At 39.1% G+C, this 16,781-nt stretch overlaps 1 protein-coding gene across 1 annotated transcript; it reads right to left on the bottom strand.

Annotated features, from left to right (window-relative positions):
• Nucleotides 1-1,378: 1,378 nt before the first annotated feature.
• gsr (glutathione reductase) lies at nt 1,379-16,511 on the bottom strand. The gene is made up of 12 exons (XM_089021557.1): nt 16,169-16,511; nt 14,257-14,283; nt 13,974-14,062; nt 12,879-12,948; nt 12,602-12,749; nt 11,612-11,666; nt 11,419-11,518; nt 9,821-10,057; nt 8,376-8,487; nt 7,014-7,145; nt 6,794-6,927; nt 1,379-2,649 (listed from the first exon to the last, which is right to left on the bottom strand). Exons 1-12 carry the CDS (start codon nt 16,415-16,417, stop codon nt 2,500-2,502), a joined length of 1,503 nt encoding a protein of 500 aa, XP_088877683.1. The 5' UTR covers nt 16,418-16,511; the 3' UTR covers nt 1,379-2,499.
• Nucleotides 16,512-16,781: the final 270 nt, after the last annotated feature.

Raw genomic sequence — 16,781 nt, 5'->3', positions numbered from 1 at the left:
GCATTGACAGTAATCCTCCAAAACATGCATAGTAGTATGACATCACACGAATGTGTGATTGTGAATGGTTGTTTGTTTATGTGTTCCCTGCAAATGGCTGGCAACCAGTTCAGGGTGTGCCTACTGCCATAAATTTTATATACTTCTTTCTTTCATCTTCCTTTCGTAACTTTGCTGCTCTGAAATGTAAATGTCTCCACTGCGAGACTATTAAAGGTAAATCCAATCCAATCCAATAAAAATGGTTGGGATAGACTCCCACATACTGGTCAACCGTGTAAAGATTTTATTTGCATACAGTAAGTTATATGTCTGTGTAAGCTCTCAGTCGTACAGGAGTGGCTGAAGAAACCTTCTCAGTAAGTTATATGGTAACATGTAGCTGTTTAGCGTAACCTTGTTTAGTCTTCATCTACACACACACACTTGCGCACACACACACACACACACACACACACACACACACACACACACACACACACACACACACACACACACACACACACGCACACACACACATGCACACACTTCAGTTTTCGTCTTGCTTTTGGATTGGATGTACCTTTATTCATCTCACAGTGGAAAAATTTGCATTACACAGCACCAGTTATGAAAGGCAGAGGAAAGGAAAGAAAGAAGTAGAACAACTTTTTTCAAGAAAATAACAGAAAAAACAGCAAAAATGTTTAATGCGCGCTCAATCATTCTGTTTTTTTATGAGTATGTTTTGTTCTTCAAAATGGATACTGTGACTATAATCAGGTCTGCAATGCAATGAAAAAGACAACAACCAAAAAGAGTCTCACTTATTTTATTTATTTAGAAAATTGTAAATATGGCATTCTTGACTTTATCGATGAAAAGGTTTCTTCAGCCGTCATCTGTACTTCATTGAAGGTGTCGGATGTTTGGCTTCTTATCCAAGTAACTTCAGTTTGCTGACGAAGTTTCTTGGATAAGAAGCGAAATGTCTGACACCTTCAAAGAAGTACAGATGACGGCTGAAGAAACCTTTTCATCGATGGACCACTCCTGTACGACTGAGAGCTTATATAGACGTATTCTTGACTTTAATGACATAAAAATCATTTTTTTTTCCCAATACGGATCAGTTGAAAGTCACAGATCAGCGAGGGACAATCCTATCATTTTGAGGATAGGATTGGCCCTCGATGAAGTATTATACTTGGTTGCTCAATAGCATAGCTCAACTGAAGACTGCAATTTTCAGACTATTGGTTTAGGTGTGACAGTAGTTCTGGTTTCTTTATCTATTGCAACAGATGTAAACTTAAACACAACGGACAAGGGAGTCTACTTTTAGATGGTTGTTACAACACAAAATGTTGATTTGAAACATTCAATAAAACTAGGAAAATCCCCAAAACACATGAATGGATGTTTATTTATCCTTTCCAACAGTACAGTAGATATGTCATGAACAAACATAAAATCAAATCAAGGTCTTTTGACTTCTCATGCAATCATACCATCACTGGAAATAGAGTCCACTTAAAGGGCAACCAATGTCACTTTTTTGTTTTTTAACTGACATCAGAAAAACGTTTAAAGCATCTAAAATACCCAAAACACGCAGTATGATATTTTTATTCAAATACAAAACACCAATATAAATGACTTAAAGTGTCCAAAATCTGCAAAAAAATTGAGCTGCGAATTGGGCATTTTCAGAAAGTCCCGTCCCCCCGTTCGTGACGTCACGACAAGATGTCTTGCATTGCTAGTGAATCCAAAAAATGGCTTCAGATTCAGTTTGTTTTCTTGTTACACATCCAGTTATGAATATGACTCAAATAGTTCTCAAGAGGAAAGCATACATGTTTGCAATCGATTAAATAATTTATTTGTGCCATTTTGAGGCAACATTGGGGGAAAATCTCTCACCCAAAAAAAGAGGCACAAAATGGCAACATCCTGTGGCCACCTCTGTTTACACAGGCTGATAAATTCCTTATATGGCGCTTGGATGCCCTCTTCTGCCCTTCTAGCGGCTTTTGGGTGCAACACGAGGTCCCCAGACAGCAAAGTACAGCAAAATACATTGACGTGATGGAAGGGCTGCTACAGTGCATCTTTTTTTACGGTAAAGGGCGGTCCTTTAGTGACGTCACGTACCGACTCATCACCAACTCAAAAACAAGACTTCCTGAATGTTCAGCGTGAGTCTTAAAACGTAAAACATAGCTATATGCGGTGGAATCTTTGTAAAATACGCTCAGTAGAAGTCATTTGAAGCCATTTCACAAATTATGGACACAACTTGTCCGGAGGCGTCGGTTGTCCTTTAATTACCACTCAATGATCAACACCCATAGTACAATTTCAGAAAGCGACAACTTGGTCTTGGTGAAAGGCAGAAGAAAAACAAATGATATGCACAACAAGGGTCAATTTAAAATGAGTGTTATTTTATGAAGCAATTCATCAGATGTACTTTCTTGTAGAATTAACATGTAATTGAGTCTCAGATTTATTCCGTTAACGCATGGTGACAAGCTCCTCAGATGAGGTCGGGTGAATGGCAACAGTCTTATCAAAATCTGCTTTGGTAGCGCCAAGCTTGACAGCAACAGCAAAACCCTGCAGCATCTCATCACAGCCCGGACCCTGCATGTGCAGTCCAACAACCTGGAGGAGAAAACAGATACTGTCTTAGCCTGTTTCGCATTGGATTGGATTTACAGTGGGACATTGGCTTACAAACTTAATTGATTCCCAGACAGTGTGTAAGGCGAAAAGTGTGTATCCCAAATTACAGTAAAGTCTCGTTATATCGATATTCAAGGGAGTCCGAAAAAAATATGGATATAACCGGGACTATCGATATATCCGACCCTGTTTGCATGTAATTTTCTCCGTGCGTGCATAGAAATAGTATCGATATAACCGGGACTATCGATATATCCGATATCGATATAACGAGACTTTACTGTAATAAATATGCAAAGAATTAGGAAGGGGGAGAATATCTGTACCCTCTGTTATTTGCAACAAATCTCACCTTTGCCCTTGTTTTGTGCTTAGGACAAAGCCTTGTCTAATTTAATAGCACTGCATTGGCACTATGCTGTCAAAAAACTATTTTGAAGTAAGAGGAGGAACTTGATTTATAGTCCTGTCTAATATAGACAAGTAGTGCTTTTCTATCAACAATCATTTAAATTTGAGACTTTGTGAACCAGGTAAGACCTACCTTCTCCTCCTTGCCCACACACACCATCTTCATGATGCAAGAAGTCTTGCGACTGGTTATGGCGTGATAGAGCGGTGTGAACGAGGTCTTGTAGATCTTCACATTCTCTTTGCCTTTGCTTATTATTGCCTCCTCTGTTGGGAGGGGAGCGGGTGAAAAATAGAAGGTAACAGTCCAGAGACAAGTGGAATTGACACTGGCAGAGGCATTTCCAACTCACCTTCTGTGAGGCCCACTGTGCCAATGGGTGGGTGACTGAACACCACTGTGGGAATGTTGGAATAGTCCAACTTTGAATCCTTCTTGCCTTCAAACAGTCTGTGCGCCAGCTTTCTGCCTGCAGCAATGGCAACTGGCAAACAAAAACGTACAGTTGATTGCACAACATTTTTCTCCCAAGGACTTTGTGAATCGTATACTTTTAGCCCTTGCTGAAATTAACATACTTCACAAATAGAACATCTTTGGAAAGCATTGTAATTAGGGCTGAGCTTAGATTCTAAATTTATCCCTTTAGTCGTCATCTTCTAAAAGTTAGAAGATGACTACTGAAGAAAAAAAAATGTAGGAATTGTGAGGCATAGGGAGACACCTATCGAGACAGTATAAACATTATGTTTTTCTCATGGAGATGATGGGGAGAAAAGCAATCACAAATATATTGATTAAAGGACAACCGACACCATTTTTTTTTGTTTCTTAACTGACATCGGAAAAACGTTTTATAGCATCTAAAATACCCAAAACAAGCAGGCTGATATTTTTAGTCAAATGCAAAACACCAATAAAAATGACTTCAAGTGTCCCAAAACTACTTCAAAATGACCTCAGAAAGTTTCAGTTTCAGAAGGTCCAGACCCCTTGTTCGTGACGTCACGCCAGGACGTCTTGCCTTGCTCGAGAATCAAAACAATGGCTTCAGATTCAGAGATGATGCTTTCTTGTTACTCATCCAGTGATGAATATGATCCAAATAGTTTTGAAGAGGAAAGCATAAATGTTTGCAATCAATTAAAGAAGTCCTTCTGTCTCATTTTGAGGCGTCTGGACTCCAATGTAGCGCCCAGAAAATGCACAAGATGGCGCCCAAGCTCCGTTGGAAATGGGCTGATTTGTCTGCTGGGAATTTGTGTCAACTAGTATCAAATAGTAGTCTTGGTGCAACACACAACGATTCACCATCGCGTTATGTTTTTTCCTTCTAATTTCGCCATCAACACGGATCAACCCGAAGTTTTCAGTACAAACAAAGTACCCAAAATGCATTGTGTGTCGCTTTCTTGGTCAGGGGCGTTCCAGATGTGACGTCACATCAGGCATCGTCATCAACTCGAAAACAAGACTTCCTGAATATTCAGCGCGATTCTTCAAACGTAAAATATAGCTATATGCCGTGGAATCTTTGTAAAATACGCTCAGTAGAAGTTATTTGTCCTTTAAGACTGTGATCATGATGAATATAGGGCGTTATTTCTAACTGATTTCAGTTGCCACTGAGAGAGTTTAAGGTACTGTAAACATTGTAATTCATGTTCACTCCACTTCTCCACATCCTTACCAGGCGTGAGAAGAGCTCTGCCACATACATCTCCGACAGCGTAGATTCCTGGTCGACTGGTGTTTTGGTATTCATCCACCATGATGTGACCATGTTCATCTGTGTCTACACCCTGACAACACACACACCCACATCCATCAGCACCCACACCCAAAAACTGTCATACAGGACTTTGTATTCAAAAGACATTCCCTGTCGTTAGCATTTTGAGTCATCAACGGTTCTGCATTCATGGTAAACAGTACCTGTAGGATATTTTTCTGTTAGTGAACAATCCAACAGCGAAATTCTACCTTTGTTAATGAACCACTAATAGAAGTGTACACCATTCAGCTTCCATTTTAATTCACATTCACACCAGATTTTTCTGCTAAAATAGTGTAAGCCGTTCGCAAACACAGTGCCAACAACATGCACCAAATGAAAATACTTGAGAAATAAAAAGGGTGAAAGCTGAGAGATAGTCAAACAAATCATTTAATGAAATTGAGCACTGTATCACCGATTTAATAGATCACATATACTCATTTTCTAGATGCACCTTCCCTGACAGTCAGTGTGATCAGGGATGACATCAGAACAATATGATTGGTTACTTTAAAAGTGCAGTGATGTTTCCAGCCATTATGTCAACTTCCTTGACGTTGCCAAATAAGTCAAAAAGTTTGAGAGGGAAAAATTACTGTATAGGCAAATGAATAATTATTATATAATATTACCAAACAAAGCTGCTTTAAAACAGAATGGTGGAATAACAACATTTAGGTTATGTGTTTATGAAATTTTGTGGAACTACTTAAGTGGAATGCCCGTAACATTTCTCGTGTCTTACACTTCTAAGAGTGAGCGTGAATGGCTGCCGCTGCTCACTCGCACAAAAAAATTATATGACTGTAAAGTGTCCTTGAGAGTTTTGAAATAAATAAAATGTATTATTATTATTTTGTTCTTTTGACTTCAAGACGGCGCCGCGAGAGTGGCTGCCTGTCCAGCAGCTCATGTATTTTGTTTTTCTACTTTCATTCCTTTCATAACTTTGCTGCTGTGAAATGTAAATTTCTCCACTGCGAGACTAATCCGATATCGATATAACGAGACTTTACTGTAGCTAGTTTTAGCAGAGGTGGCCAGCATCCTGAGGAGGTGTTGAACTATTTCAATGCCAGCCTTAAAGAAAAAAAAAAGTGCCAGCCAATTTCGAGGATTCTGTCTGATCTTTCAGGGCTCACAGAATATAATTTTATGACAATGTAAAACACACAGTCAAATAAAACATTAGGCTTCCTTATTTCATGACTAAAATGAGCGTGTTTCTACCTTATTCTGTTTTTTTAAGTAAAATATTTTTTCATTTCACCAAAACCACCTATTCGGTTTTAAAACAAGCCCAAAATACATTCTAAATAAAAAGCTATATTTTATTTACAAAATTGACTTTGATGCTAATATTTTTTGCAAGTGTGTATATATGTGCATTTGTGTCAAAATACGGTAAAGTCTCGTTATATCGATATTCTCGGGAGTCGGAAAAAATGTCGATATAACCGGACTATCGATATATCCGATCCTGCGGCATGTAAATTTTCTCCTTGCGTTCGTAGAAATAGTATTGTAATAAGCAGTACTATCGATATAACCGATATTGATATAACGAGACTTTACTGTACATGAAATTGTCATTTACAAACTGCATTTTTTTATTTCTTGTGTAGTCTCTCTGTGATATTAAAATTGGTTTGATGAACTGAAACTTTTGTATATAATAAATATGCAAAGAATTAGGAAGGGGGAGAATATCTGTACCCTCTGTTATTTGCAACAAATCTCACCTTTGCCCTTGTTTTGTGCTTAGGACAAAGCCTTGTCTAATTTAATAGCACTGCATTGGCACTATGCTGTCAAAAAACTATTTTGAAGTAAGAGGAGGAACTTGATTTATAGTCCTGTCTAATATAGACAAGTAGTGCTTTTCTATCAACAATCATTTAAATTTGAAACTTTGTGAACCAGGTAAGACCTACCTTCTCCTCCTTGCCCACACACACCATCTTCATGATGCAAGAAGTCTTGCGACTGGTTATGGCGTGATAGAGCGGTGTGAACGAGGTCTTGTAGATCTTCACATTCTCTTTGCCTTTGCTTATTATTGCCTCCTCTGTTGGGAGGGGAGCGGGTGAAAAATAGAAGGTAACAGTCCAGAGACAAGTGGAATTGACACTGGCAGAGGCATTTCCAACTCACCTTCTGTGAGGCCCACTGTGCCAATGGGTGGGTGACTGAACACCACTGTGGGAATGTTGGAATAGTCCAACTTTGAATCCTTCTTGCCTTCAAACAGTCTGTGCGCCAGCTTTCTGCCTGCAGCAATGGCAACTGGCAAACAAAAACGTACAGTTGATTGCACAACATTTTTCTCCCAAGGACTTTGTGAATCGTATACTTTTAGCCCTTGCTGAAATTAACATACTTCACAAATAGAACATCTTTGGAAAGCATTATAATTATGGCTGAGCTTAGATTCTAAATTTATCCCTTTAGTCGTCATCTTCTAAAAGTTAGAAGATGACTCTTCTAAAAGTTAGAAGATGACTACTGAAGAAAAAAAAATGTAGGAATTGTGAGGCATAGGGAAACACCTATCGAGACAGTATAAACATTATGTTTTTCTCATGGAGATGATGGGGAGAAAAGCAATCACAAATATATTGATTAAAGGACAACCGACACCATTTTTTTTTTGTTTCTTAACTGACATCGGAAAAACGTTTTATAGCATCTAAAATACCCAAAACAAGCAGGCTGATATTTTTAGTCAAATGCAAAACACCAATAAAAATGACTTCAAGTGTCCCAAAACTACTTCAAAATGACCTCAGAAAGTTTCCGTTTCAGAAGATCCCGACCCCTTGTTCGTGACGTCACGCCAGGACTTCTTGCCTTGCTCTAGAATCAAAACAATGGCTTCAGATTCGGAGATGATGCTTTCTTGTTACTCATCCAGTGATGAATATGATTCAAATAGTTTTGAAGAGGAAAGCATAAATGTTTGCAATCGATTAAAGAAGTCCTTCTGTCTCATTTTGAGGCGTCTGGACTCCAATGTAGCGCCCAGAAAATGCACTAGATGGCGCCCAAGCTCCTTTGGAAATGGGCTGATTTATCTGCTGGGAATTTGTGTCAACTAGTATCAAATAGTAGTCTTGGTGCAACACACAACGATTCACCATCGCGTTATGTTTTTTCCTTCTAATTTCGCCATCAACACGGATCAACCCGAAGTTTTCAGTACAAACAAAGTACCCAAAATGCATTGTGTGTCGCTTTCTTGGTCAGGGGCGTTCCAGATGTGACGTCACATCAGGCATCGTCATCAACTCGAAAACAAGACTTCCTGAATATTCAGCGCGATTCTTCAAACGTAAAATATAGCTATATGCCGTGGAATCTTTGTAAAATATGCTCAGTAGAAGTTATTTGTCCTTTAAGACTGTGATCATGATGAATATAGGGCGTTATTTCTAACTGATTTCAGTTGCCACAGAGAGAGTTTAAGGTACTGTAAACATTGTAATTCATGTTCACTCCACTTCTCCACATCCTTACCAGGCGTGAGAAGAGCTCTGCCACATACATCTCCGACAGCGTAGATTCCTGGTCGACTGGTGTTTTGGTATTCATCCACCATGATGTGACCATGTTCATCTGTGTCTACACCCTGACAACACACACACCCACATCCATCAGCACCCACACCCAAAAACTGTCATACAGGACTTTGTATTCAAAAGACATTCCCTGTCGTTAGCATTTTGAGTCATCAACGGTTCTGCATTCATGGTAAACAGTACCTGTAGGATATTTTTCTGTTAGTGAACAATCCAACAGCGAAATTCTACCTTTGTTAATGAACCACTAATAGAAGTGTACACCATTCAGCTTCCATTTTAATTCATATTCACACCAGATTTTTCTGCTAAAATAGTGTAAGCCGTTCCCAAACACAGTGCCAACAACATGCACCAAATGAAAATACTTGAGAAATAAAAAGGGAGAAAGCTGAGAGATAGTCAAACAAATCATTTAATGAAATTGAGCACTGTATCACCGATTTAATAGATCACATATACTCATTTTCTAGATTGGATTGGATTGGATATGCCTTTATTAGTCTCACAGTGGAGAATTTACATTTCACAGCAGCAAAGTGATGAAAGGAATGCACCTTCCCTGACAGTCAGTGTGATCAGGGATGACATCAGAACAATATGATTGGTTACTTTAAAAGTGCAGTGATGTTTCCAGCCATCATGTCAACTTCCTTGACGTTGCCAAATAAGTCAAAAAGTTTGAGAGGGAAAAATTACTGTATAGGCAAATGAACAATTATTATATAGTATTACCAAACAAAGCTGCTTTAAAACAGAATGGTGGAATAACAACATTTAGGTTATGTATTTATGAAATTTTGTGGAACCACTTAAGTGGAATGCCCGTAACATTTCTCGTGTCTTACACTTCTAAGAGTGAGCGTGAATGGCTGCCGCTGCTCACTCGCACAAAAAAATTATATGACTGTAAAGTGTCCTTGAGAGTTTTGAAATAAATAAAATGTATTATTATTATTTTGTTCTTTTGACTTCAAGACGGCGCCGCGAGAGTGGCTGCCTGTCCAGCAGCTCATGTATTTTGTTTTTCTACTTTCATTCCTTTCATAACTTTGCTGCTGTGAAATGTAAATTTCTCCACTGCGAGACTAATAAAAGCAAATCTCTCATCTCTCATCTCATTTTCCGTACCGCTTATTCCTCATTAGGGTCGCGGGGCAAATCAAAATCATTATTATTATTATTATTATTATTATCATAATCAAATTTTAAATATTTTTTTTACGTTTTTCCTGATACTAACTTTCACTGACTTAGGTCTTTGACATCCGGGAATGTCCATGATCTTATTTAAAATAACCCTCCCTATTTGCACATGTGAATAACACACAACAAACCATCTTAAAGTCAATGGACAATTGCAATATAAAAGTGATCACATACCATCTGGCCAATATTCAGTCCAGAGATGTTGGGCTTCCTGCCGATGGCCCACAGAACACAGTCCACTTCTGAAATAGTGCTGCTCTTGCCAGTGTCTTTGCTGACCAACGTCACTTCCAGCCCCTTGTCGGTTTTGTGCACCGATGTCACCTGAGCGTTCTTCTGCAAATCCACTCCAGAGTTCTGGAGCTCTTTGGTGCAGTTATTGCTTATAAAGCTGTCAAAGTTCCTCAAAACCTACAAAACAAGTAAAGAGTAAGAGCGTCACCTATAGTGCTTTGATTTTGGAGTTTAATGTATTATTTGCTCATGAATCAGAACACGTGTGCTGTATCTATACACTCATCATTCTCCAGTGTCTGAAACAACGTCTGCCCGGATGCCCGGGGCGTGCAACTTTTACGTCGGGCGTACAACTTACAAAACGTCTCCGCCAGGATGGCCGATAACTTGAAAAAAATAAATCAATCAAGACAAACGTTTGCTGTTTTCAATAAAGCAAACGTTTGAACAACGATTTCGAAATCGGAATAAATTATTCGAAATCTTCGTTTGATTTTAAAATTTCCGAATTTCGGTTTGTTTGTCAATTTGCATTCTCGGCACGGCAGCCAATCAGAAGCCTGCTTCCCGACTTTCCAGAGCGTTAAAAGGTCGTGCATTTGCATATCATTTTCCAAAGTTGATGCACAGAACCTCAGCACCAGAAGATTCAAAAGAAGCTAACAAAATTTATGGCGCTACATTATCCCGTGACTGTAAAGTGTCCTTGAGAGTTTTGAAAGGCGCTTCGAAATTAAATGTATTATTTTTATTAAAAGCATCATGGAAAAAGGAGTTTACGTGGCTTGTAGCAGACGACGCAACGCAAACATTGCATTGTGCAACATGCTGAGCAGTGTATGGACAAATGATAACTGGAGCAAAATCATCAGAAAGGGATATTTACGATAAATTAAGCAAGGGAGCATTTGTGCTTGATGGATCTGAAAACCTCGTGTAGCACCAAAAGGCCGCCAGAAGAGGGCGACCAAGCTCCATGGAAGGAATTTATCAGCCTGTGGAAACTGGCTGATTAATTCATCACAGGAGCTTGGACGCCATTTTCTGCCTCTTTTTGGGTGATACATTTCCCCCCAATACGTCTGTGTAAGCTCTCAGTCGTACAGGAGTGGTCCATCGATGAGAAGGTTTCTTCAGCCGTCATCTTCGTACGAAGCCTCTTGGATAGGAGGCGAAAACGTCCGAAACCTTCACATTTGTACAGATGACGGCTGAAGAAACCTTCTCATCGATTTCCCCCCAATGTTGCCTCAAAATGGCACGGAATAAATTATTTAATCGATTGCAAACATGTATGCTTTCCTCTTCAGAACTATTTGCATCATATTCATAACTGGATGTGTAACAAGAAAGCATATTCTCCTAATCTGAAGCCATTGTTTTGATTCTCCACCAATGCAAGACGTCTTGGCGTGACGTCACGAACTGCGGGCGGGACTTTCTGAAAATGCCCAATTCGCAGCTCAATTTTTTTCAGATTTTGGACACTAACTGCACAACTAAAAAGTACATTTCATTTTCACTCATCTTCTTACCTCATTTTGCCGTATGATTAGGGAGGTTTTCGAACCCAGGTTCATAAGGATGCCTGCCATTTCCACAGCAATGTAACCAGCACCCACAACAACACTACGCCTGTTGACCAAAGGAATATTAATTACTCATTTCTGTATACATTTCTATCAGCACGGCATCAAAAAATAAGCACAGAATTAATTAAAAGCTTACTTTGGAAGGCTTTCAAGCTCAAAAAAGCCATCACTGGTGATTCCTAGACTTGCTCCTGCATTTATCAAACAACAAATATTATGAATATATTATATTAGAAGATCCAAACATCTATCCTTTAAAGGACAACCGACGCCCCCGGACAAGTTGTGTCCATAATTTATAAAATCAAATCAAATGACTTCTACTGAGCATATTTTATAAAGATTCCACGGCATATAGCTATATTTTACGTTTTAAGACTGAATATTCAGGAAGTCTTGTTTTTGAGTTGGTGACGATTCCTGACGTGACGTCACGTCAGGAATGCCCCTGACTGAGAAAGCGACACACAATGCATTTTGGGTACTTTGCTTGGTCTGAAAATTTCGTGTTTATCTGTGATGATGGCGAAATTAGAAGGAAAACGCATAAATAACACGATGGTGAATCGTTATGTGTTGCACCAAGACTACTATTTGATACTAGTTGACACACATTCCCAGCAGACAAATCAGCCCATTTCCAACGGAGCTTGGGCGCCATCTTGTGCATATTCTGGGACACTACATTGGAGTCCTGACGGATCGAATTGATACGGAAGGACTTCTTTAATCGATTGCAAAAATGTATGCTTTCCGCTTCAGAACTATTTGAATCATATTCATAACTGGATGAGTAAGAAGAAGGAATCTTCTCCAAATCTGAAGCCATTGTTTTGATTCTAGAGCAAGTCAAGATGTCCTAGCGTGACGTCACGAACAAGGGGACGGGACCTTCTGACGCTCGCCATCTCTGAGGTCATTTTGAAGTAGTTTTGGGACACTTTAAGTCATTTTTATTGGTGTTTTGCATTTGACTAAAATATCAGTCTGCGTGTTTTGGGTATTTTAGATGCTATAAAACGTTTTTCTGATGTCAGTTAGGAAACAAAAAAATGGTGTCGGTCAGCAAAGGAAAACAGTTGACTCATACACCAAAGCTGATGACAGATTAAAAGTCTTTGTCCACCTGGAATCTCAGCATCAGTCAACACAGACGGCTGCCCCCCAGTGGCGATAAGGATGTGAGGCGCCGTGTACTTCCTGCCATTGACCTCTAACGTTGGCTCTGGGTCACTCGTGAACCTGGCATAACCTTCAATGGTTTGGATTTTAGCCTATCCAAGATAAAAGTGAATCATTATTACTTGTAGTATATAGATTTTTTTTTTAAATTGGAGAACCCTCTGGAGGTTTGGGAATGTTTTTTTTTTTTTGTCACACTTAGTAAACGGTTTCATAGTTACCTTATCAAGATTGTTGCGATAAATTTGATTCAGTCGACTGATGTAAGCGTCCCTTTTTGTTTTCAGTGTTCTGAAAATACAGGGTTATTAGATATCAAGCATTTAAAATTCAATTTGGACTCCTTGAAAGTTCATTTTTTTTTGTCTCCACTTTCAAGACAACTCAACATAGTGGAAGAAGGTTTTTTTGAGCAAGAATAATCAATACAAAATATTTAATTAAATATTTCATTTGTAGAATTTGAATTCTACAGAAAAAAAAAATCACAACAGATGTTCATTAACTCATTCACTACCAGACGTGTTAAAATGTGTACACTCCAGTGCCAGGGTTTTTGTCATTGTCAATCGAATTCCAAGACCAACAGAATATTGAGTTGTAGGACTACTTAAACGTTCAATGCAGCGTAAAAAAACTTAGACTATCTTCTTTCATCACAAAAAAAGAGTTAATTCCTAAATTATATCAGTCTGGTGTTATCTAAGCTTGAAATGAGGGTGGCTGTCCAAAATACAATGCAATGGTTTATATATCGCTTAAACAACAGCTGAAGCTGGAACAAAGCGCCAACATGGAAAATAAATAAATGCTGGTCCCTTGTGGAAGGAGAAAACATTGCCAGAGGCCATAGACAGCGCTTTAAAGCAAGAAAAAACAAAACCGGAGAATAGCGCTCTACGTCATATTTTCAATTCCCGAATACATTTGTGAATGGCAGTGAATGAGTTAATTTCAGGTTGGGGGAGGGGTTTTTAACCACGTTGGGCAATGTTACACTCTGGAGATTGGAATTAATGTCAACAATTGACACAAAAGCGTGATCAAACCCACAGAACAGGTTAGCAGCATCGCTGAATGAGCTGCAGCTTGGAGACACGGTTGGAATCTGAATTTGCGAAAATAGTGTTCCAACTACCATTTCAGCACCCTCGAGCATACATTGGGAGTTTGTTCACGTTCCAGGTTTGGTCATATGATCTTTGTAATGTTTGTGCATACATATTTTATACTGTGCTTAATGTTACTTCCCACTTTTAGAAACACACATTGTTTCTCAAGTTTCTCAACAAAACAGCAACATATGAAATACTTACTCCCAATTGAAATTAACTTTTTCAACACTAAAGCCGTAATCAGCGTGGTCATGAAGAAATTCTGCATGCACCGCCGCATTCCACATGACCTGGAAAGGAGGAGAAAAGAGCCTCAAAATTTAAGTTGAGTGTGATATTATTATTATTATTATTATTTCATCACTTTGCTGCTGTGAAATGTAAATTTCTCCACTGTGAGACTAATAAAGGCATATCCAATCCAATCCAATATTACAGTTTTGAGGAGGGATGATAGCGTCTACAAAGAGTGGAAAAAGCATACCTTCTTTGGGACACAGCCGACATTGACCTGGAAAAAAATGAAGAGGACAGAGTCTCCGTTAAATTTGACAATAGTAGAAGTATAAAAATATATTCTTTTAAATGTGTTAAAATGAACCATGTCTGTTTACATTAAAACAAAATCCTTGGTCCAAAAATGTACAGGTTGTGTCAAAAAAATGTAAACATGGTTCTTCATCATTACAGATATTTGTTCACGTTCTTATTACATTGTTTTTTTTTAATATACATTTGTGGAACACGGCAGAAGTCACACAAAAGAAAAAAAAATAATCTTCACAACTTTGCTTGTCATAAGCCACGACATATGCAGAACCTAATATTTCCAAACAACTATTTCTCAAGGCGAACATATTGAGAAATTAAGCCACTTCTCTTCAGTAGCTAACTGAATTTTATGGTGTATAATTTTCCCAATGGGATTAATAAAGTGATAAGATTTTGTTTAATTTTGTGGCACCTAAATTTGGAAAACACAAACATATATGAGCCTCATTCTTAATACAACATTGTAGTATTTTACTTCAACAATTCAACTCAAATAGTCAAATGCATGTATAATACTGCGTTTATTGAGATCACCTGTATAGAATAGAAGTTTGGGAACCCTTAATACTGTGTAGAAGAAAACATGATTCTTTATTGATTGCCAGATTGGATATTAAAGCATGAAAGCATGATTGGAGAAATTTTCAAAATGTGGGATGTGAATTGCCTTTAGTAAAACTTGAAAGAATCTTTGCTTATGTATATTTCAGTTTTATTAAACTCTGTAGTACAATTTGATTTTATTTTTTAAGAACTCTTTGCACAATGCAGATATCAATGCTTTAAAACAATGGTAATTTTTAGTTTTAGTGCTCTGTCATGTTCCCCCCAAATAGTAAGGGCAACTATGATACTGTTTTTTTTTTGTTTGTCATATCGGTGTACAATTTTTTAGAACCAAAGCAGTAGAGGATAAAACAGTGCTCGGTAGTATGTTACAAAATAATACAGTATGTATACTGCACTGTGACTTTTTGAAGCAAAAAACTGTGTGTGCGTGCATCGATGAAAAGGTTTCTTCAGCCGTCATCGGTACTTCTTTGAAGGTGTCGGACGTTTCGCTTCTTATCCAAGCTTGCTGACGAAGTTTCTTGGATAAGAAGCGAAACGTCCGGGATCTTCAAAGAAGTACAGATGACGGCTGAAGAAACCTTTTCATCGACGGACCACTCCTGTACGACTGAGAGCTTAAAGAGCATAGATGTCTGTGCGTGCGTGTAAAGAGTTTGATGTTTCTATTTATTTGTAGGTAGGTTCGTTGTCAGATCTCCCAGGGAAGTGACCCGCAGATGTAATGTGTCCGTGAGCTTGATCGTGGCGTGGAGTCGAGCAAGTCATTCTTCGGTGCCGTGACTTCCGTCCGACGCCCGGCGTTGGCCGGGCGTGCCTGTACGGGTCTCAGCAAGTCTCTGTGATTCCTTGGCAGTCCGTGTGATTCTGATTCTTTCTGTCCCGCGACGGCTACTTTTATACCCATTTTCATGCGTGGTAAATGCGTCAAGTTGAGACGCACATCAAGGAGATCAAATGGCTTGAACGACATGAAAGGGATGAAAGGCGCACTTCCCCGTGACACCACACGTGTATTGTGCACGGTAAAACTACTTTGTTCGTTTTTGTAGACAGGGACTCCAATATGTGTAAACGTTTTAACAATAGAAATTAGAACATTTGAAAAACAACACGGTCCACCTTATACCTTAACCATACTTATATCGTGTCTGTCAGTAAGAACTCGGTGTTTATATCAAACACTGCACTTGTACTTAACGGTCGACCAGGGAAGCTTCCGGAGGCTTCGCGTCCACGCTGGTAACGGTCAGATGTTTGCAGTTGTTACTCACGCAGGTACCTCCAAGTTTATGACTCTCGATCACGGCTGCTTTTGCGCCAAGCTCCGCCGCCCTCCGAGCCCCAGCCAGACCTCCGGAACCTCCGCCGACCACCAGGAAGTCGAACCGGGTTACTTCGCTTATGGATTCTGTCATTGTGCGACGAAAAACACCGAAAGACGAATAAAGTCTTGTGACGGACGAGGAGAAGATTGAAAGGAAAGGGGGTTGAGTGGCGGTGAGGCGGGTTATTATCGCCATAATCAATCAGGAAGCTGGGTGCGCGACAAGTAAGGGAGTGGGAGGGTCAAGTCAAAGCAGTGGACGCTGTGTCATTATGAAATACAACAACGGTGTGTAAATCCCAGAAGTTCCCTCCAATGGTCACGACGAGGCTCCCTTTAATACAATTGAAAACTTAAAATGTTCAAGTCTAAAATTGGGTTTGATTCATAAACGTGAAAATATGACTGTCTAGACAACATATTTCCACTATGTCAGCGCCATTTTGGGTAAAAGGAGCGAATTATTAACTAACTACTCCCTCTAAATAGGGAATGAATGTATCATGCTGTGTTTTAAGAATACAGTAGAGGCCTGGTTGCAACCAATTGGGTCATTTACG

Source organism: Hippocampus bargibanti, linkage group LG02, assembly GCF_051943395.1.
Source record: "Hippocampus bargibanti isolate YZ-2025 linkage group LG02, ASM5194339v1, whole genome shotgun sequence".
NCBI lineage: Eukaryota > Metazoa > Chordata > Actinopteri > Syngnathiformes > Syngnathidae > Hippocampus > Hippocampus bargibanti.
The sequence above is the reverse complement of the archived record's forward strand: the minus strand, read 5'-3'. Positions and strand labels throughout refer to the sequence as shown.